We start from the raw sequence: 27074 nt of genomic DNA on the forward strand, positions 1-27074 counted from the left end.
TAGTTTCCTGCCTTTCTCATTCTAAATGTAATAGAGAATATTTTATAAAAGAATTAAGTGAATTCATTTATTTAATAAAATATCCTATAGATTCCTCTGTGTTAGTGCTAGGTATTTCTTCATCCTTTACTTATGACCACTTAGTAGTCCATTACATGTATGAACTGTAGTTTTTTCAGTCAATGCCCTATTGATGGACATTTGGGCTATTTCCAGTATATTTTTCTTACAAATACTGTTTAAGTAAACAATTTTGTGCAATGTTTCTTATTTGTGAAAGTACATTTTCAGGGTAATTTCTGGGAGGGACATTGTTGAGTTGAAGGAGAAATATGCTGGTATTTCATAGATATTGCTGAATTTCAATTTTGATATATGTATATTTCCAAGTTCCTTGTGTCACCATTTGGCAATTCCATTAGCAGTGTATATTTTATTCCACAGCCTCACCAACAGGGATTGTGGTCAAATTTAGGAATTTTGCTGAGTCTCACAGGGGGATGGATAGATGGAAGTTTTTGTTTGCACTTTGCTATGTGTGAAGTTGAGCATCTTTAAAAAATGTTCATTGGCTATTTGCGATTCTTTTTCTGTGAATTCTCCATTCACATCTTTTGCCCCCTTGGGTTTTGGCATTTTTTTTCCTTGATATTTAAGAGATCTTTAAGAGATATTAAGAGATCTTTAAATATTAAAAAGATGTAGATGAGGGGTGAAACAAGATGGCAGAATAGAAGACACCACCCACAAGCACACCAATTTAACGACTCTCTACACACAAAAAACACCTTCCTAAGAACCGCAGAAGAACACGCATAGTACCTGGTTTTAACTTCGCATCACTGAAAGAGGCACTGAACAAGTAGGAAAAATAGTCTTGAGTCACTGACGCCACCCTTCCCCCATTCCCTGGGAGTGGCGACACAGTGTGGAGAGTGATTCTTTGTACTGGGGAGAAGGACAGTCAGTGCAGCAATTTTGAGGCACTGAATTCAGTGCTGTCTTATAACAGAAAGCAAAACTGGACCAAACTCAGCTGATGTCTACCCATGGAGAGAGTATTTAAACTAGCCCTAGCCAGAGGGGAATTGCTGATGCTTGTGGTCAATACTTGAGTTTGCATAAGCCCTCCTATTATGGGCTAAAGTGCTCTGGTGCTCTAAGTAAATTTGAAAGGCAGTCTAGGCCACAAGGACTACAACTCCTAGGTGAGTCCTAGTGCTGAACTAGGGCCAGAGACTGTGGACTGGGGATGGCATGTGTTCTATTGAATCACCAGTTGGGGCAGCTAAGGGAGGATGGCAGTCACCCCTCCCTTAACCCAGACCACTCAGCTTGCAGGTCCAAAACAGACCCCTTCCTTCTGCTTGAGGAGAGGAGAGGGAAGAGTGGGGAGGACTTTGTCTTACATCCTGCATACCAGATTAGCCACAGTAAGATAGGGCACAGGTCAGAGTCATGATGTCCCCTTTCCAGGCCCTAGCTCCAAGATGACATTTCTGGACACTCTTTGGGCAAGAAGGACACCTATATCCTTGAAAGGAAGGACCCAATCCTGGCAGGATTCATCACCTGCCAACTGAGGAGCCCTGGGGCCCTGAATAACCATCAGTGATATCCAGGGACTGCATTGAGGGCCTTGGGTGAGACTCTGAGACTTGGTGGCATCAGGTGAGTCTCAGTACATTTCCAGCTGTGATGGCTATAGGACAAGACTCTTCACTTGAGAAAAGCAGAGAGAAAAGTAAAGGGGACTTTGTCTTGCATCTTAGGTACCAGCATAGCCATGGGGGTAGAATACCAAGTAGGCTCTTGGGGTCCCCAATTCCAGGACTTGGCTCTTGGATGGCATTTCTGGACCTGCCCTGGACCAGAGGGGGAGTCCACTGTGCTGAAGGGTGACTCCCAGCCTAGGCATCATTCACCACAAGCTGACTGAAGAACCCTTGGGTCATAAGGGAACATGACTGGTACTCTGACAGTACTCCCTGTAGGGCTGGGTTGTGATGGCCATGGGTTGAGGTTCGTCTGCCTTTGGAAAGGGAAGAGTGGGAAGGACTGTGTCTTGTGGTTTGAATGTAAGCTCAGCCCCAGTAAAATAGAATACCAGGTAGGCTGCTAAGGTTTTTGACTGTAGTTCCTGGCTCCCAGTTCTGAGACAGGACTTCTGGATCCACCTGGGGCCTGGGGGAACTTGACACCCTGAAGGGAAGGACACAGACCTGGCCAGCTTTGCCACCCATGGATTGTAGAGCCCTAGGGCCTTGAGAAAGCATAGGCAGTAGCCGGGTAGTGGTTACAGTGGACCTTGGTTGAGACCCAGTGCTGTGCTGGTGTAACATCTGACTAAGCACAATCCTGATGGTCGTGGCGATGGGGGTGCTTAAGTCACTCCACCCTGAGCTTCAGATGGCTCAGAACAGAGAGGGAGACTATTCATTTGGAAGAAAGTAAGGGCAGTGACAAGAGTCTCTGCTTGGTAATGCAGAAAATTTTCCCAGATATTGTCTAAGACAGTCAAGGCAGTATGTCTACAAGTCTGCAAGAACCACAGCATTACTGGGTTTGGGGTGCCCCTAAAGCAGATACAGCTTAGATCTTAACACCCAAGTCCTTTTTGAATTCCTGGAAAGCATTCCCAAGATGGATGAGAACAAGCCCAGACTGTGAAGACTGCAATAAATAGCTAACTCTTCAATGCCCAGGTACAAACGAACATCTACAAGTAGCAAGACCATCCAGGAAAACGACTTCACCAGATGAACTAAATAACGCACCAAGGACCAACCCTGGAGAAATGGACATATGTGGCCTTTCAGACAGAGTATTAAAAATAGCTGTTTTGAGGAAAGTGAAATTCAAGATAACAAAGAGAAGGAATTCAGAAGTATATCAGACAAATTTAACAAAGAGATTGAAATAAGTAAAAAGAATCAAGCATAAATTCTGGATCTGAAAAATGCAATTGACATATTGAAGAATGCATTAGAATCTTAATAGTAGAATTGATCAAGCAGCACAAAGAATTAGTGAGCTTGAAGGCAGACAGTTTGAAAATACACAGTCAGAGGAGACGAAAGAAAAAAGAATAGGCCGGGCGCGGTGGCTCAAGCCTGTAATCCCAGCACTTTGGGAGGCCGAGACAGGCGGATCACGAGGTCAGGAGATTGAGACCATCCTGGCTAACACGGTGAAACCCCGTCTCTACTAAAAAAAAAAGTACAAAAAACTAGCCGGGCGAGGTGGCGGGCGCCTGTAGTCCCAGCTACTCGGGAGGCTGAGGCAGGAGAATGGCGTAAACCCGGGAGGCGGAGCTTGCGGTGAGCAGAGATCCGGCCACTGCACTCCAGCCTGGGTGACAGAGCCAGACTCCGTCTCAAAAAAAAAAAAAAAAAAAAAAGAAAAAGAAAAAAGAATAAAAAAGAATGAAGTATGCCTGCAGGATCTAGAAAATAGCCTCAAAAGGGCAAATCTAAGAGTAGTTATTGGCCTTTTACCTCCTAAACCTAGAGAAACATATCAATATCCAAGTATAAGAAGGTTGTAGAACACCTAGCAGATTTAACCCAAAGAAGACTACCTCGAGGCATTTAGTAAACTCCTAAAGATCAAGGATAAAGAAAGGATCCTAAAAGTGGCAAGAGAAAAGAAACAAATAACATACAATGGAGCTATAATACGTCTGGGAGCAGACTTTGCAGTGGAAACCTTACAAGCCAGGAGAGAGTGGCATGACATATTTAAAGTGCTGAAGGAAAAAACCTTTTACCCTAAAATAGTATATCCAGCAAAAATATCCCTCAAACATGAAGTAGAAATAAAGACTTCCTAGACAAAGAAAAGCTGAGGGATTATCAATACCAGACCTGTTCTGCAAGAAAATGCTAAAAGGAATACTTCAATCAGAAAGAAAAGAAAGTTAATGAGCAAGAAGAAATCATCTGAAGGTAAAAAACTCTCTGATAATAATAAGTACACAGCAAAACAGAATATTATAACACTGTAAATGTGGTGTGCAAACTACTCATATCTGAAGTAAAAACACTAAATGATGAACTAATCAAAAGTAGTAACTATATCAACTTTTCAAACCATAGAGTATATAATAAGATATATATAGAAACAACAGAAAGTTAAAAAGCAAGAGAATGAAGTTAAGGGGTAGAGTTTTTACTAGTTTTCTTTTTGCTCATTTTTTTATGCAAACAATTAAGTTGTTATCAGCTTAAAATCATGGGTTCTAAGATTGTATTTGCAAGCCTTATGATAAAATCATACAACAGATACACAAAAAACAAAAAGTGAGAAAATAAATTATATCACCAGAGAAAATCACCTTTACTAAAAGGAAGACAAGAAGGAAAGAAAGACGAGATGACCACAAAACAGCCAAAAAACAGATAACAAAATAGCAGCAGTAAGTCCTTACTTATCAATAATGACTTTGACTGTCAATGGATTAAACTCTCCAATCAAAAGATATAGAGTGGCTGAATAGATAAAAAATAAAACTCAATGATCTGTTGCCTATAAGAAACACATTTTACCTATAAAGGCACACAGAGACAGAAAATAAAGGGATAGAGAAAGATATTCCAAGCCAATAGAAACCAAAAAAGAGCAAGAGTAGCTAAATGTATATTAGACAAAATAAATTTCAAGACAAAAATTATAAGAGACCAAAGAAGGTCATTATATAAACTCTGATGCAACTTAATGAAACTTAATCCCTAATGCAACAGTGTTAAGAGTTGAGACCATTAAAGAGATAGTTAGGCCATGAGGGCTCCACACTCGTGGAGGGGGCCAATTCAGAAAGAGGATATAACAATTTTAAATATATATGCACCCAACACTGAAGCACTCAGATATATAAAGCAAATATTATTAGAGTGAAGGAGGAAGAGATACACCCCCAATACAATAATAGTTGGAGACTTCAACATTCCTCTTTCAGCATTAGACAGATCTTCCAGAAAGAAAACAATGATGAAACACCAGACTTCATCTGTATTATAGATCAAATGGACCTAATAGATATTTACATAACATTTCATCCAGTAGCTACAGAATAGACATTCTTTTCCTCAGCACATGGATCATTCTCAAAGATAGACATACGTTAGGCAACAAAACAAGTCTTAAAACATTTTTGAAAATTGAAATGATATCAAGTATCTTTTCTAACTACAATGGAATAAAACTAGAAATCAACAATGAGGAATTTTGGAAACTATACAAATACATGAAAATTAAACAGTATGCACCTGAATGACCAGTGGGTCAATGAAGAAATTAAGAATGAAATTGAAAAATTCCTTGAAACAAATGATAATTGAAACACAATATACCCAAACCTGTGGGATACAGCAAAAGCAGTGCTAGGAGGGAATTTTGTAGCTCTAAAAGCCTACATCAAAAAAGAAGAAAAACAACAAATAAACAACTTACCTATATATCTTAAAGAACTAGAAAAGCAAGAACAAACCAAACCCAAAATTAGTAGCAGAAAAGAAATAATAAAGACAAGCAGAAATAAATGATATTGAAATGAAGCAAACAGTACAAAATATCAATGAAACAAAAAGTTGGTTTTTGAAAAATTAAACAAAATTGACAAACATTTAGCTAGACTAAGAAAAAGAGAGAAGATTTAAATAAAATCAGAGATGAAAAAGGAACATTATAGCTGATAACAAGAATTGAAAGGATCATTAGTGGCTACTGTGAATGACTACATGCCAATAAGTTGGAAAATATAGAAGAAATGGATAAATTCCTAGACACGCACAATCTACCAAGATTGAACCATGAAGAAATCCAAAACCTGAACAGTCCAATAATGAGGGACTAGATTGAAGTTGTAATAAAAAGTCTCCCAGGAAAGAAAAGCCTGGGACTTGAAGGCTTCACCACTGAATTCTACAAAACATGTAAAGAAGAACTAATACCAGTCCTACTAAAAATATTCTGAAAAATGGAGGAAGAGGAACTACCAAACCCGTTCTATAAGGCAGTGTATTACCCTGATACCAAAACCAGACAAATACATCAAGAAAAAAAACTACAGGTCAGTGTCTCTGATGAATGTTGATGCAAATATCTTCAACAAAATACTAGCAAATACAATTCAAAAGTACACTGAAAAGATTATTCATTATGACCAAGTGGGATTTATCCCTGGGATACAAGAATGGTTCAAGATACACAAATCAATCAATGTGATACATCATAACAACAGAATGAAGGGCAAGAAACATATGAACATTTCAATTGATGCTGAAAAAGCATTTGATAAAAATTTAACATCCCTTCATGATAAAAATCGTTAAAAAACCCTGAATATAGAAGGAACATAACTCAACATAATAACAGCCAGATATGATAGACCCACAGCTAGTATAGTACTTAATGGGGAAGAACTGAAAGGCTTTCGTCTAAGATCTGGAACATGACAAATATGCCCACTTTCATTCTTATTCAACATAGTACTGGAAGTTCTATCTAGAGCATGAGAAAAGAGAAAGAAATAAAGGGCATCCAACCTGGAAGAAAGAAGTCAAATTATCCTTGTTTGCCAATGATGTGGTCTTATATTTAGAAAAACCTAAAGACTCCATCAAAAACCTATTAGAATTGATAAACAAAATCAGTAAAGTCGCAGGAGGCAAAATCAACTTACAAAATTCAGTAGCATTTTTATATGCCAACAGTGAACAGTCTGAAAAAAATTTTTTTAAGTAGTTCCATTTACAGTAGCCACAAATAAAGTTAAGTACCTAGGAATTAACCAAAGAAGTGAAAGAGCTCAATAATAAAGACTGTAAAACACTGATGAAAGACACTGAAGAGGACACCAAAACATGGAAAGATATTCCCTGTTCATGGATTAGAAGAATCAATATTGTTTATAATGTCCATACTACCTGAAGCAATCTACATATTCAATGCAATCCCTATCAAAATACGAATGACATTATTAACAGAAATTGAAAAACTAATCCCAAAATTTAAATGGAACCATGAAAGACCAAGAATAGCTGAAGTTATCCTAAGCAAAAGAAACAAAACTGAAGGAATAGCATTACCTTACTTCAAATTATACTGCAGAATTATAGTAACCAAAACAGCATGGTACCAGCATAAAACAGACACATAGAATAGAGAACCCAGAAACAATTCCACACATTTCCAATGAACTCATTTTTGATAGAGGTACCAAGAACATGCACTGGGAAAAGACTGTCTCTTCAATGAATGTTGCAGGGAAAACTGGATATCTGTATGCAGAAGAATGAAACTAGACCCCTGTCTCTCACCATATACAAAAATCAAAGCAAAATGGATTAAAGACTTAAATCTAAGACCTTGAACTATGGAACTACCGCAAGAAAACACTGAGGAAATTCCCCAGGACATTCGTTTGAGTAAAAATTTCTGGAATAATAACAAGCATAGGGAACCAAAGCAAAAATGGACAAATGGGATCACATCAAGTTAAAAAGCTTCTACACAATAAAGGAAACAATCAGTAAAGAGACAACCCATAATGGGAGAAAATATTTGCAAATTACCCATCTGGCAAGGGATTAATATAATATATAAGGAGTTTAAACAACTGTATAGAAAAAAATCTAATAATCTCAAGAAGAAATAGGCCAAATATTTGAATAGACATTTTTCAAAAGAGACATACACATGGAAGGGGCATGTGAAAAGGTGCTCAACATCATTGATCATCAAAGAAATGCAAATCAAAAGTAAAGTGAGATATCATCTCACCTCGGTTAAAATGACATATCCCAAAGACAGGCAATAACAAACGCTGGTGAGGATATGGAGAGAGGGAACCCTTATACACTATCGATGGTAACATTAATTAGTACAACCACTATGGAGAATAGTTTGGAGGTTCCTCAAAAAACTAAAAATAGAGCTACCATGTGATCAAGCAATCCCACTGCTGGATATATACCCAAAAGAAAGGAAATCAGTATATTAAAGAGATATCTGCACTCCCATGTTGCAGCACTGTTCGCGATAGCCAAGATTTGGAAGCAACCTAAGTGTCCATCACAAAATGAATTGCTAAAGAAAATGTGTTCATTAAACACCATCTAATAATCTAATTATATGTAATCTAATGATAATTATTGTTTTATAATGTTTAATTTCTTGATAAGTTACACCCCTCCTTTCATTTTTTAAAAAGGTTTTTTTCTGGTTTTCTTGATTACTTTTTCATATAACCTTTAAAATCAACTTGCCTAACTCCAGAAAATATCATAAAAAAAGAATAATCCTGTCATTTGCAACAGCATGGATGGAACTGGAGGTTATTATGTTAAGTGAAACAAGCCAGGCCCAGAAAGACAACACATGTTCTCACTTATTTGTGGGATCTAAAAATCAAAGCAATTGAACTCATGGAAATAAGAGGGTAGAAGAATGGTTACTGGAGGCTAGAAAGGGTAGTGGTGGGGTTGGGAGGGCGGTGATGGTTAATGGGTACAAAAATTTTAATTAGAAAGAATGAATAAGACCTAGTATTTGCTAGCACAGCAAGGTAGCTATAGTGAATAAAAATTGAATTGTACATTTTAAAATAACGAAAACAATATAATTAGATAACACAAAGGATGAATGCTTTAGGGGATGAATACCCCAGTTTTCATGTGATTATTATACATTGTATCCCTGTATCAAAACATCTCATATACCTCATAAATATATGCACCTACTATGTATCCATAAAAATTAAAAAGTAAAAGCATGTATGTTTTGATATGTGGCAAATGTTTTCTTCTAGTTTAATGTTGGTTTTTGATTTATTTTGTTTAGTCTTTGCATATAGTGTCTCTTGCTTTGCAGGTTTATCTTCTTTATGTAGTTAAATTGATCAATTTTTTCTTTTATTTCTGGATTTAGACTCTCCAGACTCCACACTTCCAAGTTACAAAAGAACTTACCATATTTTCTTCTAGTATTAGTATGCTTTTATATTTTTAAATTTAGTTCTTTAATCCATTTGGATTTTGAGTTGATTTAAGGCATGAGGTTTCTATCAGTCCAAGGTTTTGTTTGTTTGTTTTTGAGACGGAGTCTGGCTCTGTCGGCCAGGCTGGAGTGCAGTGGCGCAATCTCAGCTCACTGCAAGCTCTGCCTCCCGGGTTCACGCCATTCTTCTGCTACCACACCTGGCTAATTTTTTACATTTTTTTAGTGGAGACGGAGTTTCACCATGTTAGCCAGGATGGCCTCGATCTCCTGACCTCGTGATCCCCGTCTCGTCCTCCCAAGGTGCTGGGATTACAGGCATGGGCCGCCGCGCCCAGCCAAGTTTTAAAAATACATCTTTTCCCTAGGTATTTGTGATACTACCTTTTTTTAATATAATAACTTTCCATATGTAGCTAACCTATTTTGTGGGTTTCTTAATTGTTTCATTGATCTTTCCTAATCTTCATGTGCCAATACCATACCGCTTTTTTAAAATCATCTTTTTATAAATGTTTAATTTCTTGAAGAATTACCTGCGTCTTTGCAATTTTTAAAAAGTTTTTTCTGGTTATTGTTGGATTGCTTTTTCATATAACCTTTAAAATCAATTAAGTCCAAAAGAAAAGTTTTAATTTTTATTAGGAAACTGTTAACTGTGTTAGTTTAGTGTGAATTATTATCCTAATAATGTTGAGTAGTCTATCTAAGAACATAAGATGTCCTTTCATTAATTCAGTCTAGTTTTTTATATTTAGTAGTTGCTTAAAATACCTTCAAGCACTTTCCTGAAGTCTTCCTCACATAGATTCTGCATGTTTCTTGTTAGATTTATCTGTAGTGCCTTCTGATACACACACACACACACACACACACACACACACAGCTACTTTAGCATGAATATATATCCTGTGTTTCTGTATTAAGTAAGATTCTGAATTTGGGGCTTAGGCTTGTGTGTGTGTGTGTGTGTGTGTGTGTGTGTGTGTGTGTGTGTTTTGCCAATAGCTTTATTTTCTTGTGAGGTGTTTTTGATGAATCAGTAATTTGGGAGAAAGTGATTCTTAGCATCTATGGGATCTGTGGGAATGATTATTAATTTTTATTCATATGTCTTTTTGCATTATTGTTGCAAAAAAGCATGCAACATAACATTTATCCTCTCAACAGTTTCCAGGTGTACAATACAATATTGTCAACCACATGCACATTGTTGTGTAACAGACCCTCATCCTGTCTCTCACACTCCCTAAACAACAATTTCCTACTTGCCACTCTCCCCAGCCCCTGACCATTACCATTTTACCTTCTGTTTCTATATTCTACTTATATACCTAGTAGGTGAAATCATGTAGTATTTATCTTTTTTATAATGGTTTGTTTAACTTAACATAATGTCCTTAAGTTTCATCCACATTGTAGTATATAACAAGATTTCCTTCTTTTTCATTGCTGAATAGTATTCAGTTGTATGCATATACCATATTTTCTTTATCCATTCTTTCATTGATTGTCATTTAGGTTGTTCCTGACTCTTGGCTATTGTGAATAATGCTGCAATGAACATAAGTATGCAAATATCTCTTCTAGGTCCTGCTTTCAGTTATTTTAGATATATATTCAGAAGTTATATTTCTGGATTATATAGTAGTTCTATTTTTATTTTTTTGAGAAATCTTCATACCATTTTCCGTAGTTGCTGCACCATTTTACATTCCCACCAGCAGTGCAGAAAGGTTCCAATTTTTCTATATCCTTGCCAATATTTGTTATTTTTTGTTTTTTTCTGACAGTGGTCACCCTAAGAGGTATGAGGTGATACTTCATTTTGAAATAGATTTTTTTTTTTTTTTTTTTTTGAGACGGAGTCTCACTCTGTCACCCAGGCTGGAGTGCAGTGGCCAGATCTCAGCTCACTGCAAGCTCCGCCTCCCAGGTTTACGCCATTCTCCTGCCTCAGCCTCCCGAGTAGCTGGGACTACAGGCACCCACCACCTCGCCTGGCTAGTTTTTTGTATTTTTTTTTTTTTTTTTTTTTTTTAGTAGAGACGGGGTTTCACTGTGTTAGCCAGGATGGTCTCGATCTCCTGACCTCGTGATCAGCCCGTCTCGGCCTCCCAAAGTGCTGGGATTACAGGCTTGAGCCACCGCGCCCGGCCCGATATAGATCTTTTTAAATGGTGAATTTTACTAATGGATTTTGTGATTTGGACCATCTTAGCATTCCTATAATAAATTCCACCAAGTCCTGATGTGTTGTGATTCTTTGTTGTTCTTTTTATTCTGTTCTTTTTAAAAAAATTTAATACTTTTTTAGTGTAAGGTTTTCATATTGGTATTCATAAGTAAGATTTTCCTGTAGAGAGAGAATGTGTGTATGTGTGTGCAATCTTTATCAGATTTTGATATTGATGTTATACCAGATACAGAAAAGTTTTTAAATGTACATACAGGCAAAAATTGAGGCTATTTGAAAGCCTTCTTGAAACTTGAATCTTTTGCTTCTTCTCTATCCCAATTTCACTGCTTTATTGCAGGTCATAATCACTTCACACCTAGATTATTCGGTTAATCATCTAACTGACTTGATTTCATTGTCTCACCTCTCTTTAATGCATCCTTAGGTAACATCGTGGACAATCTAAAATGTACCTCCATTAATGTTTAGAAATATTTGCACATTATTTTCCCTCTATCCCACATGTTAGTTTTTCATCTTGTCTCTGAAAATTGTTTATTCATCATTCAAAACCTATTCTTTATACTTGTGTTTTCTCTAAATTGTCACCAAATCTCTTTCCCTAGGGTTCATCACACTTAGCCGCCTACTACTTTTGTATCTTCTATGATGTCACATCTTATTTTGTGACTTAAAAAATGTGTATCTTTCTCCACTACAAGATTCTGAACACTTTGAGGGCTCTGACCTTGTGTCCCTAATAACTATCACAGTGCCTTACATAAAGTAGTTACTCAGTAAGTGGTTTTTTTTTTAAATTTTTAAAAAATTTTTACCACAAATTATTGGGGTACAGGTGGTATTTGGTTACAATACCAAAGAGAAAGTAGTGGTGATTTGTGAGACTTTGGTGCACCCATCACCCATACAAACACTGCACCATATTTGTAATCTTTTATCCCTCTTCCTCTTTCCACTCTTTCCCCCAAGTTTCCAAAGTCCATTGTATCATTCTTATGCCTTTGCATCTTCATATCATAGTTCCCACATATCAGTGAGAACATACGATGTTTGGTTTTCCATTCCTGAGTTATTTCACTTAGAATAATAGTCTCCAATCTCATCCAGGTCACTGCAAATACTGTTAATTCCTTCCTTTTTATGGCTGCATTTTTATTCCATCATATATATGTAAATATACACGCAGTTTCTTCATCCACTCATTGATTGATGGGAGTTTGGGTTGGTTCCATGATTTTGAAATTGTGAAATGTGCTGCTATAAATGTGTGTGGAAGTATCTTTTTTGAATAATGACTTTTCCTCTGGGTAGATACCCAGTAGTGGGACTGCTGGACCAAATGGTAGCCGTACTTTTAATTCTTTAAGGAATTTCCACGCTGTTTTCCATAGCGGCTGTACTAGTTTACATTCCCACCAGCAACGTAGAAGTGTTCTCTGTTCACCAATCCCATGCCAACATCTACTGTTTTTTGATTTTTTGATTATGGCCATTCTTGCAGGAGTAAGGTGATATCACATTATGGTTTTGATTTGCATTTCCCCGATCATTAGTGATATTGAACATTTTTTCATGTGTTTGTTGGCCATTTGTATATCTTCTTTTGAGAATTGTCTATTTATGCCCTTAGCCCACTTTTTGATGAGATTATTTTTTTCTTACTGATTTGAGTTCCTTGTAAATTCTGGATATAAGTCTTTTGTCAGATGTATAGATTGTGAAGATTTTCTTCCACTTTGTGGGTTGTCTGTTTACTCTCCTGTTCCTTTTGCCGTGCAAAAGCTCTTTAGTTTAATTAGGTCCCAGCTATATATTTGTTTGATTGCATTTGCTTTTGGGTTCTTGGTCATGAAATCCTTGCCTAAGCCAATGTCTATAAGGGTTTTTCCCATGTTATCTTCCAGAATTTTTATAACTTCAGGTCTTAGGTTTAAGTCCTTAATCAATCTTGAGTTGATTTTTCTATAAGGTGAGAGATGAGGATCTCCTACATGTGGCTAGCCAATTATCCCAGCACCATTTGTTGAAAAGGGTATCTTTTCCCCACTTTATGTTTTCATTTGCTTTGTTGAAGATCAGTTGACTGTAAATATTTGGGTTTATTTCTGGGTTCTCTATTCTGTTCCATTGGTCTATGTGCCTATTTTTATACCAGTACCATGCACATTCCATGTTCATGGATGGGTAGAATCAATATCGTGGAAATGACCATACTGCCAAAAGCAATCTACGAATTCAATGCAATCTCATCAAAATACCACCATCATTCGTCACAGAATTAGAAAAAACAACTCTAAAATCTATATGGAACCAAAAAAGAGCCCGCATAGCCAAAGCAAGACTAAGCGAAAATAACAAATCTGAACACATCACACTACCTGATTTCAGACTATACTATAAGGCCATGGTCACCAAAACAAGTGTTTATTTGTACTTATTTTCATTTGCATGCCCTTTCCTGTACTGTTAAAGATGAGAACATTCATTCAGCAGACAAATTTCTTCCTTCCTGATGACTGTGGATTTACAGTACTTATGGACTGAATGAACCTTGTTGGTGAAATGAGGGTGAAATGCCCTTAAATTATATTGTTAGTAGTAATATTCTACCCTTCATTTTTGTGCACTCTACTTTCTGTTGTCAGGGAGAAACCTGCTTTGTGGGGGTATAAATTTCCTTCTAGAATGATGAAATAAGGGTATCAGAGTTCAGCTAAGTTCTCTCTGCCTCTCAGTTGACTGAAGCTAGATTCTGTTACAGAGAGTGTTAGTCCTGGCCTGAGGTACTCATGGTTTATTGCATATAGGAGGGCATGTGATCTGGTATGTGTTGTTGTTTCATGTTCTGCAGCCTTTTGCTTCTCTTGATAGCAGACTCATTTTCATAAACAAGGTAACAGGAGTGGTTGAAGCTACGGTTGCTCTTTATCATTTATACATAGTAGGGATTCATGACCTACATCTCAATCCATTTTAAAACTTTACTTGCAATTGTAAAATAGTAATATTAAGCAGATAATGAAAATTTATCAAACTGGATGCTTTGAATAGGTTTTATTCACAGCATTTGATTGCATAGTAAACTTTCATTTACTAGATTGGCAAATGTTTGATGCCTTAGGACTTAATAACTTGGTTTTTTCTTCCTTCCCTCAGGTTAACACTTTAAATTATTTGTTCATAAAATATAATTCACATGTTGGAAAAATCAATCCAAGTTTCTTTATTCTGTTTTCTTCACTTATGTTATATACCCTTATTTCATTTGTAGCTACACATTTTTTAAGGGTAAAATAAACCCATAAATCCTGTCAGAATTGTAAGGTGCTAAATATCCACAATTTTAACTAATTTTGGTACATTTTAAAGTGTTGTATGTTGTTATCTAAATTTGTTTTATCAGCAGATATCTTCTACTTGGCATATGTATGTTGTAGAGTATTCATAAATACCATTATTCATGTATTAAACCTTTATTTTCAGCTCTTGATTCTGCACAGAGTAGTTGGTCTACCAGTTACTCTCCAAGACCAACTGACAGCTGTTTCAGTTCTAGTTCAGATGTGGTAAGTTATGCTTGTTTCACCTATTAATATATGCTATATTAATTAATAATTATTTGTTTTTCTCATAGTTTACCTTTACCTTATAAAAATGTTGAGTCAAATAGTGTAAGTAAAAATTAATATAAACAAAAAAGTAAACAAACAAATATATACAACTATTTAAAAATATACAAAAGAAAAATGTAAACAAAAATGTAAAATAAAAATGTAAATGAGTACCATTCTTCATATTTGTAAAAATAATGCTTTTACTGCCATTTACAAAACACCTTTTATCCTTTTATCAGGATACATTATATATATACACATATATATATACATACACATAAACACACATTATGTGTGTACAGTTTATCTTTGAACATTGCAGGGTTTAGGGATGCTGCTCAGTCAGAAATCTGAATAAAATGTTTGACTCTGCAAAACTTAACTACTAATAGCCTACTGTTGGCCAGAATCCTTACTGATAACATAAACAGTTGATTAACTCATATTTTGTATGTTGTACATATTATATACTGTATTTATACAATAAAGTAAGCTAAAGAAAAGAAAATATTAATATCTTAAGAAAGAGAAGATATATTTACTATTCATTAAGTAGGAATAGATCATCATAAAAGTCGCAATCCTCATCATCTTCATGTTGAGTAGGCTGAGGAGGAGAAGGGAGAGGCAGAGTTGGTCTTGCTGTCTCATTGGTAGCAGAGGCAGAAGAGGTGGAGGAGGTAGAATAGGGGACAGGAGAGGCAGGCGCACTTGGTGTAACTTTATGGCAATACATCATTATTTCTTTCTGAGTTTTGATTTTTCGTTTCTCTAAAAATGTTTTTACATGGTACCAATCCTTCTTCTACTGTTTACTTTAGCTTCAGAGCCTGTATCATAGAAAGATCTGTGTCATAAAGAAGTCAAAAGAGGTCAACACTTTTGCCAGATTGTCTAATGTCAGAGTTTTCTGGTACTGCTTCTTTTATGTCTTCTTCCTTGTCGTCTGTAACTGGTTCTTAAGTACTCATCTCCATCAAGTTGTCTTCTGTTAATTCCTCTGGAGGGTATCTATTAGCTCTTTCGTTTTTGTAAGCTCCGTATCTTGAAACCCTTCACCTTTCACCTTTTTTGCCGTATCCACAATCTCTTTCATGATTTTCTTGATTAGCTCTTGTAAATCCTATGAAGTCATGTTCTATATCTAGAACAGTTTTCTCCTGCAGGGATTTCTTTTCTGAGTCTTGATGACTTTCATGGCTTTTTCTATAACAGTAATGGCATGTTCAATGGTATAATCCTTCCAAACTTTTATGATGTTCTCTCTCCTGGATTCTCTTCCATTGCATTGGCCATCCTTTCCATAGAGCACAATGTATAATGAACCTTAAAGGTCAGTGTGACTCCCTGATCTAGGGACTGAATTAGAGATGTTGTACTTCAAAACATATAAACTACTTTGACGCCTTTGGTACTGAACTCATGGGATTCTGGGTGACCAGGGGCATTATCAATATCAAAATAACTTTAAAAGGCAGTCCGTTACTGGCAAAGCACTTACTGACTTCAGGGACAAAGCACGGATGGAATCAATTCAGAAAAAGCGTTTTTGTTTTCCAGGCCTTCTTTTTTTTTTTTTTTTTTTTTTTTTTGAGACGGAGTCTCGCTCTGTCGCCCAGGCTGGAGTGCAGTGGCCGGATCTCGGCTCACTGCAAGCTCCGCCTCCCGGGTTTACGCCATTCTCCTGCCTCAGCCTCCCGAGTAGCTGGGACTACAGGCGCCCGCCACCTCGCCCGGCTAGTTTTTTGTATTTTTTTAGTAGAGACGGGGTTTCACCGGGTTAGCCAGGATGGTCTCGATCTCCTGACCTTGTGATCCGCCCGTCTCGGCCTCCCAAAGTGCTGGGATTACAGGCTTGAGCCACCGCGCCCGGCCTCCAGGCCTTCTTGTTGTATTACTGAGAGACTGGCAATTGGTGTTTATCCTTCCCTTCAAAACTTGAGGGCGAGCAGCTTTATAGATAAGGGCAATCTTTGTCATAAACCTGACTGCATTTGCACAAAGCAGTAGAGTTAGCCTATCCCATCCTGCCTTAAATCCTGGTGCTTGCTTCTCTTCCTAATAAATATCCTATGTGGCATGTTTTTTTTTTTTTTTTCCCCCCTGAAATAGGGCACTTTTTTGTCTCCATTAAAAACTTGTTTAGGCAGATATCCATTTTCCTCAGTGATTTCCTTTAAAGGCATCTGGGAATGTATCTGCTGCTTCTTGGTCTGCAGAAGCTGCTACCCCTATTACCTTGATATTTTTTAAGCCAAAGCTCTTTCTAAAATTATCAAACCATCTTTTGCTGGCATTAAATTCTCCAGCATTAGATCTTTCAGCTTCCTTTTGCTTTAAGTTGTCATAGAATGGCTTCACTTTTTCTTGAATCACATTAGCGTCTAAAAGTATGCCTTTGTCAGAGCAATCCTGCACCCACATAAAAGCTACATTTTTAAAACAACGTAAAAAGGTATTTCACAAAAGTACATTTGCCTTCACAAGTTTCCTTTTCTTTCTTTTTTTAAAGAACTATACTTAGATTTAGCTTTTACTTGTGTATATGTAAACTCATGCACATGAGGCCTTAGAAATTCTAAGGAAGAGATGACTGTCCTTCAATAGCACATTCTCAACACTATATTACAGTGTTCTCTATTTGTTAACTAGTTCCATTCCCTGAAAGAAAAGACCAAATAATGCATCTCCAAAGGATCCTGCTTATAATTACATTTTAAATGTATATGCATAAACATATTATAATAAATACTTATGAACAAAGGTAAGAAATATTAGTTAACCAGGCATGATGGTTCCTGCTTGTAATCCCAGCATTTTGGGAGACTGAGGTGGGCAATTGCTTGAGCCCAGGAGTTCGTGACCAGCCTGGACAACGTGGCCAAAGCAAATACAAAAAATTAGTCAGACATGGTGGTGTGTGCTTGTGGTCCCAGTTACTGGGGAGGCTGAGGTGGAAGAATCACCTGAGCCTGGGAGGTTGAGGTCACATTGAGCCATGATTGTGCCACTGCACTCCAGCCCAGGCAATGGAGTGAGACCCTGTCTCAAAAAAAAAAAAAAAAAAAATCAGCAATAACATGTTATCAACACTAGATTACAAGGTTATCTATTTGTTAAACAGTTGAATTCTCTGAAAGAATATAACTCAAATTGCTTCACTAAAGAAGCACGCTTAGATTTACCTTTTAGTTATTTTTTGTTGATGTATAATATTTATACATACTTAATCAGGTATATATGATGTTTTATTACATGACTCGAATGTGTAATGATCAAGCCAGAATATTTAGGATATCTATCACCTTGAGTGTTTATTTCTCTGTGTTGGGACCGTTTTAAGACATAGCTACTAGCTATTTTGAAATATACATTTGTTTTTAACTGTAGTTATCCTACTCTGCTATTAAACATTAGAACTTATTTCTTCTATCTAACTGTGTGTTTTTACCCATTAACCAACCTCTCTTCATCCCTCCCACCCCCTGACAATGACACCTTTCCCAGTCCCTGGTATCTATCATTCTACTCTCAACCTGCATGAGATCAACTTTTTTAGTTCCCATATGTGAGTGAGAACATGTCATATTTGTCCTTCTGTACATGATCCTTATGCTGGGTTTATGTATCTTGAAATGGCAAGAAACTGCAGCTGCAGACCCCAGTTTATAGTACATACCAAGCAGTTCAAGCAATTAATTAATGCCATGACTTTTCTCTGCTTCTTGGGAGCACTTCCAGCATCACTAGTGGCATTTCATGTGGCTCCTTGGATGTTATTCAAGGTGTATGTTACTGCACTAAACATAGTGAAAAATATGCAAGAACCACAAGAGATCACTTTTTACTACAATATGCAATTTACCAGAGAGACCGCAACAGCAACAGGAGGTGGCTATGAAATTATTACAGTAGTACAGTATGTGCTACAGTTAGTTTTATGCAGTCATGATTTAATACTGAATATTTGTTTACATTTCTCTATGTTTATTTACATTTGTCTTGGTTGTAAATGGTGCCACTTATGGCCATGTTTGTGTGCAAAAGTTTTGATAAATTTTAACTTTTCATAATAGATCCGTGTATATTTTACAGTAGTAAATTGTAAACTAGTATCTACAGATATTTTATGTATTCATGATATACTTAACTTTTTCTTATTTTCTGAGTTTTTTCAAATTGTCACGAATCTCTAAAAAGTTTTCTAATGTATTTATTGAAGAAAAATGCACATATAATTGGACCTGTGCAGTTCAAACCTGTGTTGTTCAAGGGTCAACTGTGTATACACACATGATATATAATATATAAAAATATATGGAGATACATTTTATTTCTTTTAAGAGGCTTTTTAAAAGAACCCATTCATAATAATTAGAAATGTAAAATAACCAATAATATGTTCAAAAATAAACTCTTCACATTTAGATGAAAACTGTAAAATGTTATTGAAAACTGAAACCTGAATAATTGGAGTGACATAGTATATTCTGAGTAGAAATGCTCCATTGCTGGTAAATCACATGTTTAAATGGAATTCTCCTCCATTCATTCTTTCATCTTCATTTTGTTTACCTTTTGTCTCTAATTCAGCATCCAAGCAGCTCTTGCTGAAGACACCAATGACTTCTATGTTGTTAAATTCATTGGATACTTTTGAATCTATCTCATAAGAACTCCTAATATTGGTATAAATTATTATTTTATTTTTTAAAAAACAATTTTAACTCTTTGCTTTTGTGATAACACACTATCTTGTTTGTCTTCATATTTCTCTGAATGCTACTTCATGCCTTTGTCCACTTTTCCTGTACCCCCCATATAAATGTTATAAAGTTTAGAATTTGACATAGGACAATCTTCTTCTGTTAACCTACACTCTAAACCCTAGGTGATGTTATACACTCCAATGAATTTTGTGCTATCTGCATGATGACAGTTCTTAACTTTAAACTTTAGCCCTCATCTTTATTTAGATGTCCAATTTTCCGTTGAACATATCTTTGATATTTCATAAAAATCTCCATTTCTTCATACCTCAAACTGAATATCCCCTGGTTCTCCACAAATGAGTTTTTCTGACATCCGTATCTATATCAGTAGATACCTTTTCTGTCCACCCACATGATCATGTCAGAAACTTAGTACTTAACTTTGTCCTTGCTTTTGCTGTCTCATCTACCTTATTCAACCAGATTCCTTCTGTCACTTCATCCAATCAAGTCAATATTTTGTCTTGAACTACTGTGGTTGTTTCCTAAGAAATCTGTCTACTATCACGCTTGCCCCACTTTCTGCTAGTTAGCAACTCTCACGATCTTTTGCAAACATAAATTGAATCATGTTATTTCCATGTGCAACTCTTTAGTGGATTCCTATTTTACTTTAGCATCAATATCCCTTACAGTGACTACCAGCCATCACGATATGACCCTGACTAACACCTTCAATTTCTTCTAGTGATCTCCCTTTCTCATCCTGCCCCACACTTACTGACATTTCACTTTTCTTAGCTTGTCAGTGTCTTTTCTGCTTCAGATCTTTTACACAATCTATTCCCTCTACCTTACTCTTATTCATCCTTTAGGTCTCATCTTAAGTATGTCACTTATTAGAAAAGTCCCTCCCTTGCTCCCCAATCTAATTAGGCCTATCAGTTATGTGCTCACAATGCCTCATATTTGTTCTTTATAACACTTTTTTTGAATCATAATTATATATGCAAGTGTATGATTATTTGACTAACATCATTTCTACCCATCAGAATGTCTGCTCCAAGAGGGTCACATTATAGTTGCTAAATGAGTATTTGTTTGAATAAATAAATGCATTGAGCTTGCTTTCTCTAATTTGTGCTCAGTCAGTTTTAATGCTATTTCATAGGCTTACTATTGCTGTTTCAGTGTCAATCAGCTAAAGCCTATACCCCTTTTTATATTTAGTTTTTTACATTAACTTTGTATTTTTAGCTTGAATAATCAATATTTTATATAAGATTTTCATTAAAAGAATATTTTCATTAATTCAGTAATTAAAAGGTAATTTTTTCAAGAATTTTGAAAAATTTATGCCTAGAAAATTGAAATCTAGACCTATTAAAATGTTCTTAAAGTTTGTTTTTTTTTTTTTTTTAAGTTCTAGGGTACATGTGCATAATGTGCAGATTTGTTACATATGTATACACGTGCCATGTTAGTATGCTGCACCCATTAACTTGTCATTTACATTAGGTACATCACCTAATGCTATCCTCCCCCCTCCCCCCATCCCCCAACTGGTGTGTGATCCCCTTCCTGTGTCCAAGGATTCTCATTGTTCAATTCCCACCTATGAGTGAGAACATGCGGTGTTTGGTTTTCTGTCCTTGAGATAGTTTGCTGAGAATGATGGTTACCAACTTCATCCATGTCCCTACAAAGGACATGAACTCATCCTTTTTTATGGCTGCATAGTATTCCATGGTGTATATGTGCCACATTTTCTTAATCCAGTCTATCATTGATGGACATTTGGGTTGGTTCCAATTCTTTGCTATTGTGAATAGTACTGCAATAAACATACATGTACATGTGTCTTTATAGCAGCATGATTTATAATCCTTTGGGTATATACTCAGTAATGGGTCAATTGGTATTTCTAGTTCTAGATCCTTGAGGAAATGCCACTCTGTCTTCCACAGTGGTTGAACTAGTTTACAGTCCCACCAACAGTGTAAAAGGTTTCGTATTTCTCCACGTCCTCTCCAGCACCTGTGTTGTTTCCTGACTTTTTAATGATCGCCATTCTAACTGGTGTGAGATGGTATCTCATTGTGGTTTTGATTTGCATTTCTCTGATGGCCATTGATGATGAGCATTTTTTCATGTGTCTGTTGGCTGCATAAATGTCTTCTTTTGAGAAGTGTCTGTTCAGATCCTTTGCCCACTTTTTGATGGGGTTGTTTGTTTTTTTCTTGTAAATTTGTTTGAGTTCTTTGTAGATTCTGGATATTAGCCCTTTGTCAGATAAGTAGATTGCAAAAATTTTCTCCCATTCTGTAGGTTGCCTGTTCACTCTGATGGTAGTTTCTTTTGTGGTGCAGAAGCTCTTTAGTAATTTAGATCCCATTTGTCAATTTTGGCTTTTGTGGCATTGCTTTTAGTGTTTTAGACATGAAGTCTTGCCCATGCCTATGTCCTGGATGGTATTGCCTAGGTTTTCTTCTAGGGATTTTATGGTTTTAGGTCTAACATTTAAGTCTTTAATCCATCTTGAATTAATTTTAGTATAAGGTGTAAGGAAGGAATCTAGTTTCAGCTTTCTACATATGACTAGCCAGTTTTCCTGGCACCATTTATTAAAAAGGGAGTCCTTTCCCCATTGCTTGTTTTTGTCAGGACCATCAAAGATCAGATGGTTGTAGATGTTTGGTATTATTTCTGAGGACTCTGTTCTGTTCCATTGGCCTATATCTCTGTTTTGGTACCAGTATCATGCTGTTTTGGTTACTGTAGCCTTGTAGTATAGTTTGAAGTCAGGTAGCATGATGCCTCCAGCTTTGTTCTTTTGGCTTAGGATTGTCTTGGCAATGCAAGCTCTTTTTTGGTTCCATATGAACTTTAAAGTAGTTTTCAACAATTCTGTGAAGAAAATCATTGGTAGCTTGATGGGGATGGCATTGAATCTATAAATTACCTTGGGCAGTATGGCCATTTTCACAATATTGATTCTTCTTATCCATGAGCATGGTATGTTTTTCCATTTGTTTGTGTCCTCTTTTATTTCACTGAGCAGTGGTTTGTAGTTCTCCTTGAAGAGGTCCTTCACATCCCTTGTAAGTTGGATTCCTAGGTATTTTATTCTCTTTGAAGCAAATGTGAATGGGACTTCACTCATGATTTAGCTCTCTGTTTGTCTGTTATTGGTGTATAGGGATGCTTGTGATTTTTGCACATTGATTTTGTATCCTGGACTTTGCTGAAGTTTCTTATCAGCTTAAGGAGATTTTGGGCTGAGATGATGGGGTTTTCCAAATATACAATCATGTCATCTGCAAACAGGGACAATTTAACTTCCCTTTTCCTAATTGAATACCCTTTCTTTCTTTCTCCTGCCTGATTGTCCTGGCCAGAACTTCCAACATTGTGCTGAATAGGAGTGGTGAGAGAGGGCATCCCTGTCTTGTGCCAGTTTTCAAAGGGAATGCTTCCAGTTTTTGCCCGTTCAATATGACATTGGCCGTGGGTTTGTCGTAAATAGTTCTGATTATTTTGAGATATGTCCCATCAGTACCTACTTTATCGAGAGTTTTTAGCATGACGTGCTGTTGAATTTTGTCAAAGGCCTTTTGTGCATCTATTGAGATAATCATGTGGTTTTTGTCTTTGGTTCTGTTTATATGCTGGATTACGTTTATTGATTTGTGTATGTTGAACCAGCCTTGCATCCCAGGATGAAGCCCACTTGATCATGGTGGATAAGGTTTTTGATGTGCTGCTGGATTCAGTTTGCCAGTATTTTATTGAGGATTTTTGCATCAAAGTTCATCAGGGGTATTGGTCTAAAATTCTCTTTTTTTGTTGTGTCTCTGCCAGGCTTTGGTATCAGGATGATGCTGGCCTCATAAAGTGAGTTAGTGAGGATTCCCTCTTTTTCTATTGACTGTAATAGTTTCAGAAGGAATGGTACCAGCTCCTCCTTGTACCTTTGGTAGAATTTGGCTGTGAATCCGTCTGGTCCTGGACTTTTTTTGGTTGGTAGGATATTAATTATTGCCTCACTTTCAGAGCCTGTTATTGGTCTATTCAGGGATTCAACTTCTTCCTGGTTTAGTCTTGGGAGGGTGTATGTGTCCAGGAATTTACCATTCCTTCTAGGTTTTCTAGTTTATTTGCGTAGAGGTGTTTATAGTATTCTCTCATGGTAATTTGTATATCTGTGGGATCGGTGGTGATATCCCCTTTATGATTTTTTGTTGCTTCTTTTTGATTCTTCTCTCTTTTCTTCTTTATTAGTCTTGCTAACAGTCTATCAATTTTGTTGCTCTTTTCCAAAAACCAGCTTCTGGATTCATTGATTTTTTTGAAGAGTTTTTTTGTGTCTCTGCCTCCTTCAGTTCTGCTCTGATCTTAGTTATTTCTTCCCTTCTGCTAGCTTTTGAATTTATTAGTTGTTGCTTCTATAGTTCTTTTAATTATGATGTTAGGGTGTCAATTTTAGATCTTTCCAGCTTTCTCTTGTGGGCATTTAGTGCTATAAATTTCCCTCTACACACTGCTTTAAACATGTCCCAGAGATTCTGGTATGTTGTGTCTTTGCTCTCACTGGTTCCAAGGAACATCTTTATTTCTGCCTTCATTTCGTTATGTACCCAGTAGTCACTCAGGAGCAGGTTGTTTAGTTTCCATGTAGTTGAGAGGTTTTGAGTGAGTTTCTTAATCCTGAGTTCTAGTTTGATTGCACTGTGGTCTGAGAGACAGTTTGTTATAATTTCTGTTATTTTACATTTGCTGAGGAGTGCTTTACTTCCAATTATGTGGTCAATTTTGGAATAAGTGTGATGTGGTGCTGAGTAGAATGTTTATTCTGTTGATTTGGGATGGAGAGTTCTATAGATGTCTATTAGGTCTGCTTGGTGCAGAGCTGAGTTCAATTACTAGATATCCTTGTTAACTTTCTGTCTTATTGATCTGTCTAATTATGACAGTGGGGTGTTAAAGTCTCCCATTATTATTGTGTGGGTGTGTAAGTCTCTGTAGGTCTCTAAGGACTTGCTGTATGAATCTGGGTGCTCCTGTATTGGGTGCATATATATTTAGGATAATTAGCTCTTTTTGCTGAAATGATCCCTGCAGTATTATGTAATGGCTTTCTTTGTCTCTTTTGATCTTTAATGGTTTAAAGTCTGTTTTATCAGAGACTAGGATTGCAACCCCTGCCTTTTTTTGTTTTCCATTTGCTTGGTAGATATTCCTCCATCCCTTTATTTTGAGCCTATGTGTGTTTCTGCACTTGAGATGGATCTCCTGAATACAGCACACTGATGGGTCTTGACTCTTTATCCAATTTGCCAGTCTGTGTCTTTTAATTGGAACATTTAGCACATTTACATTTAAGGTTAATATTATTATTGTGAATTTGATCCTGTCATTATGATGTTAGCTGGTTATTTTGCTCGTTAGTTGATGCAGTTTCTTCCTAGCATTGATGGTCTTTAAAATTTGGCATGCTTTGGCAGTGGCTAGTACCAGTTATTTCTTTCCCTGTTTAGTGCTTCCTTCAGGAGCTCTTGTAGGGCAGGCCTGATGGTGACAATAATCTCTCAGTATTTGCTTGTCTGTAAAGGATTTTATTTCTCCTTCACTTATGAAACTTCGTTTGGCTAGATACGAAATTCTGGGTTGAAAATTCTTTTCTTTAAGAATGTTGAATATTGGCCCCCACTCTCTTCTGACTTGTAGAGTTTCTGCCAAGAGTTCTGCTGTTAGTCTAATGGCCTTCCCTTTGTGGGTAACCTGACCTTTCTTTCTGACTGCCCTTAACATGTTTTCCTTCATTTCAACTTTGGTGAATCTGACAATTATGTGTCTTGGAGTTGCTCTTCTCGAGGAGTATCTTTGTGGCATTCTCTGTATTTCCTGAATTTGGATGTTGGTCTGCCTTGCTAGTTTGGGGAAGTTCTCCTGGATAATAACCTGAAGTGTGTTTTCCAGCTGGGTTCCATTCTCCCCGTCACTTTCAGGTACACCAATCAGACATAGATTTGGTCTTTTCACATAGTCCCATGTTTCTCGGAGTCTTTGTTCGTTTCTTTTTACTCTTTTTTATCTAAACTTCTCTTCTCGCTTCATTTCATTCATTTGATCTTGAATCACTGATACCCTTTCTTCCAGTTGATTGATCGGCTACTGAAGCTTGTGCATTCATCATGTAGTTCTCGTGCCATGGTTTTCAGCTCCATCAGGTCATTTAAGGACTTCCCCACACTGGTTATTATAGTTAGCCATTCATCTAATCTTTTTTCGAGGGTTTCAGCTTCTTTGCGATGGGTTCGAACTTCCTCCTTTAGCTCGGAGAAGTTTGATCATCTAAAGTCTTCTTTCAACTCATCAAAGTCATTCTCCGCCCAGCTTTGTTCCGTTGCTGGCGAGGAGCTGCGTGCCTTTGGAGGGGGAGAGGCGCTCTAATTTTTAGAATTTTCAACTTTTCTGCTCTGTTTTTTCCCCATCTTTGTGGTTTTATCTACCTTTGGTCTTTGATCATGGTGACGTACAGATGGGGTTTTAGTGTGGATGTTCTTTCTGTTTGTTAGTTTTCCTTCTAACAGTCAGGACCCTCAGCTGCTGGTCTGTTGGAGTTTGCTGGAGGATACTCCAGACCCTGTTTGCCTGGGTATCAGCAGCGGAGGCTGCAAAGCAGCAAATATTGCTGAACAGCAAATGTTGCTGCCTGATCGTTCCTCTGGAAGCTTCGTCTCAGAAGGTTACCTAGCTATGTGAGGCATCAGTCTGCCCCTACTGGGGGTGCCTCCTAGTTAGGCTCCTCAGGGGTCAGGGACCCACTTGAGGAGGCAGTCTCTCCGTTCTCAGATCTCAAACTCCACACTTGGAGAACCACTACTCTCTTCAAAGCTGTCAGACAGGGACATTTAAGTCTGCAGAGGTTTCTGCTGCCTTTTGTTTGGCTATGCCCTGTCCCCAGAGGTGGAATCTATAGAGGCAGGCAGGCCTCCCTGAGCTATGGTGGGCTTCACCCAGTTGGAGCTTCCTGGCTGCTTTGTTTACCTACTCAAGCCTCAGCAATGGTGGGCGCCCCTCTCTCAGCCTTGCTGCAGCCTTGCAGTTGGATCTCAGACTGCTGTGCTAACAATGAGCGAGGCTTCGTGGGTGTGGGACCCTCTGAGCCAGGGGCAGGATATAATCTCCTGGTGTGCCGTTTGCTAAGACCTTTGGAAAAGTGCACTATTGGGTGGGAGTGACCCGATTTTCCAGGTGCCATCTGTCACCACTTCCCTTGGCTAGCAAAGAGAATTCCCTGACCCCTTGCACTTCCTGGGTGAGGTGATGCCCCATCCTGCTTCGGCTCACACTTGATGGGCTGCACCCATTGTCCTGCCCCCACTGTCCAACATGCCCCAGTGAGATTACCCTGCTACCTTAATTGGAAATGCAGAAATCACCTGTCTTCTGCATTGCTTATGCTGGGAGCTGTAGACTGGAGCTGTTCCTATTCCGCCATCTTGGAGCCGCATGATCAAAGTTTGTCTTTTTATCTAACAGTTGAGA

At 37.3% G+C, this 27074-nt stretch overlaps 1 protein-coding gene across 1 annotated transcript in view; it reads left to right on the forward strand.

Moving 5' to 3' along the window:
- Positions 1-27074, forward strand: part of REDIC1 (regulator of DNA class I crossover intermediates 1) — a 71615-nt gene that overhangs the window by 43239 nt on the left and 1302 nt on the right. Inside the window, exon 10 of the mRNA XM_008002870.3 lies at positions 14681-14763. Coding sequence (XP_008001061.3) covers positions 14681-14763 — 83 coding nt within the window. The remainder of the gene's footprint in view (positions 1-14680; positions 14764-27074) is intronic.

Source organism: Chlorocebus sabaeus, chromosome 11 (assembly GCF_047675955.1).
Source record: "Chlorocebus sabaeus isolate Y175 chromosome 11, mChlSab1.0.hap1, whole genome shotgun sequence".
NCBI lineage: Eukaryota > Metazoa > Chordata > Mammalia > Primates > Cercopithecidae > Chlorocebus > Chlorocebus sabaeus.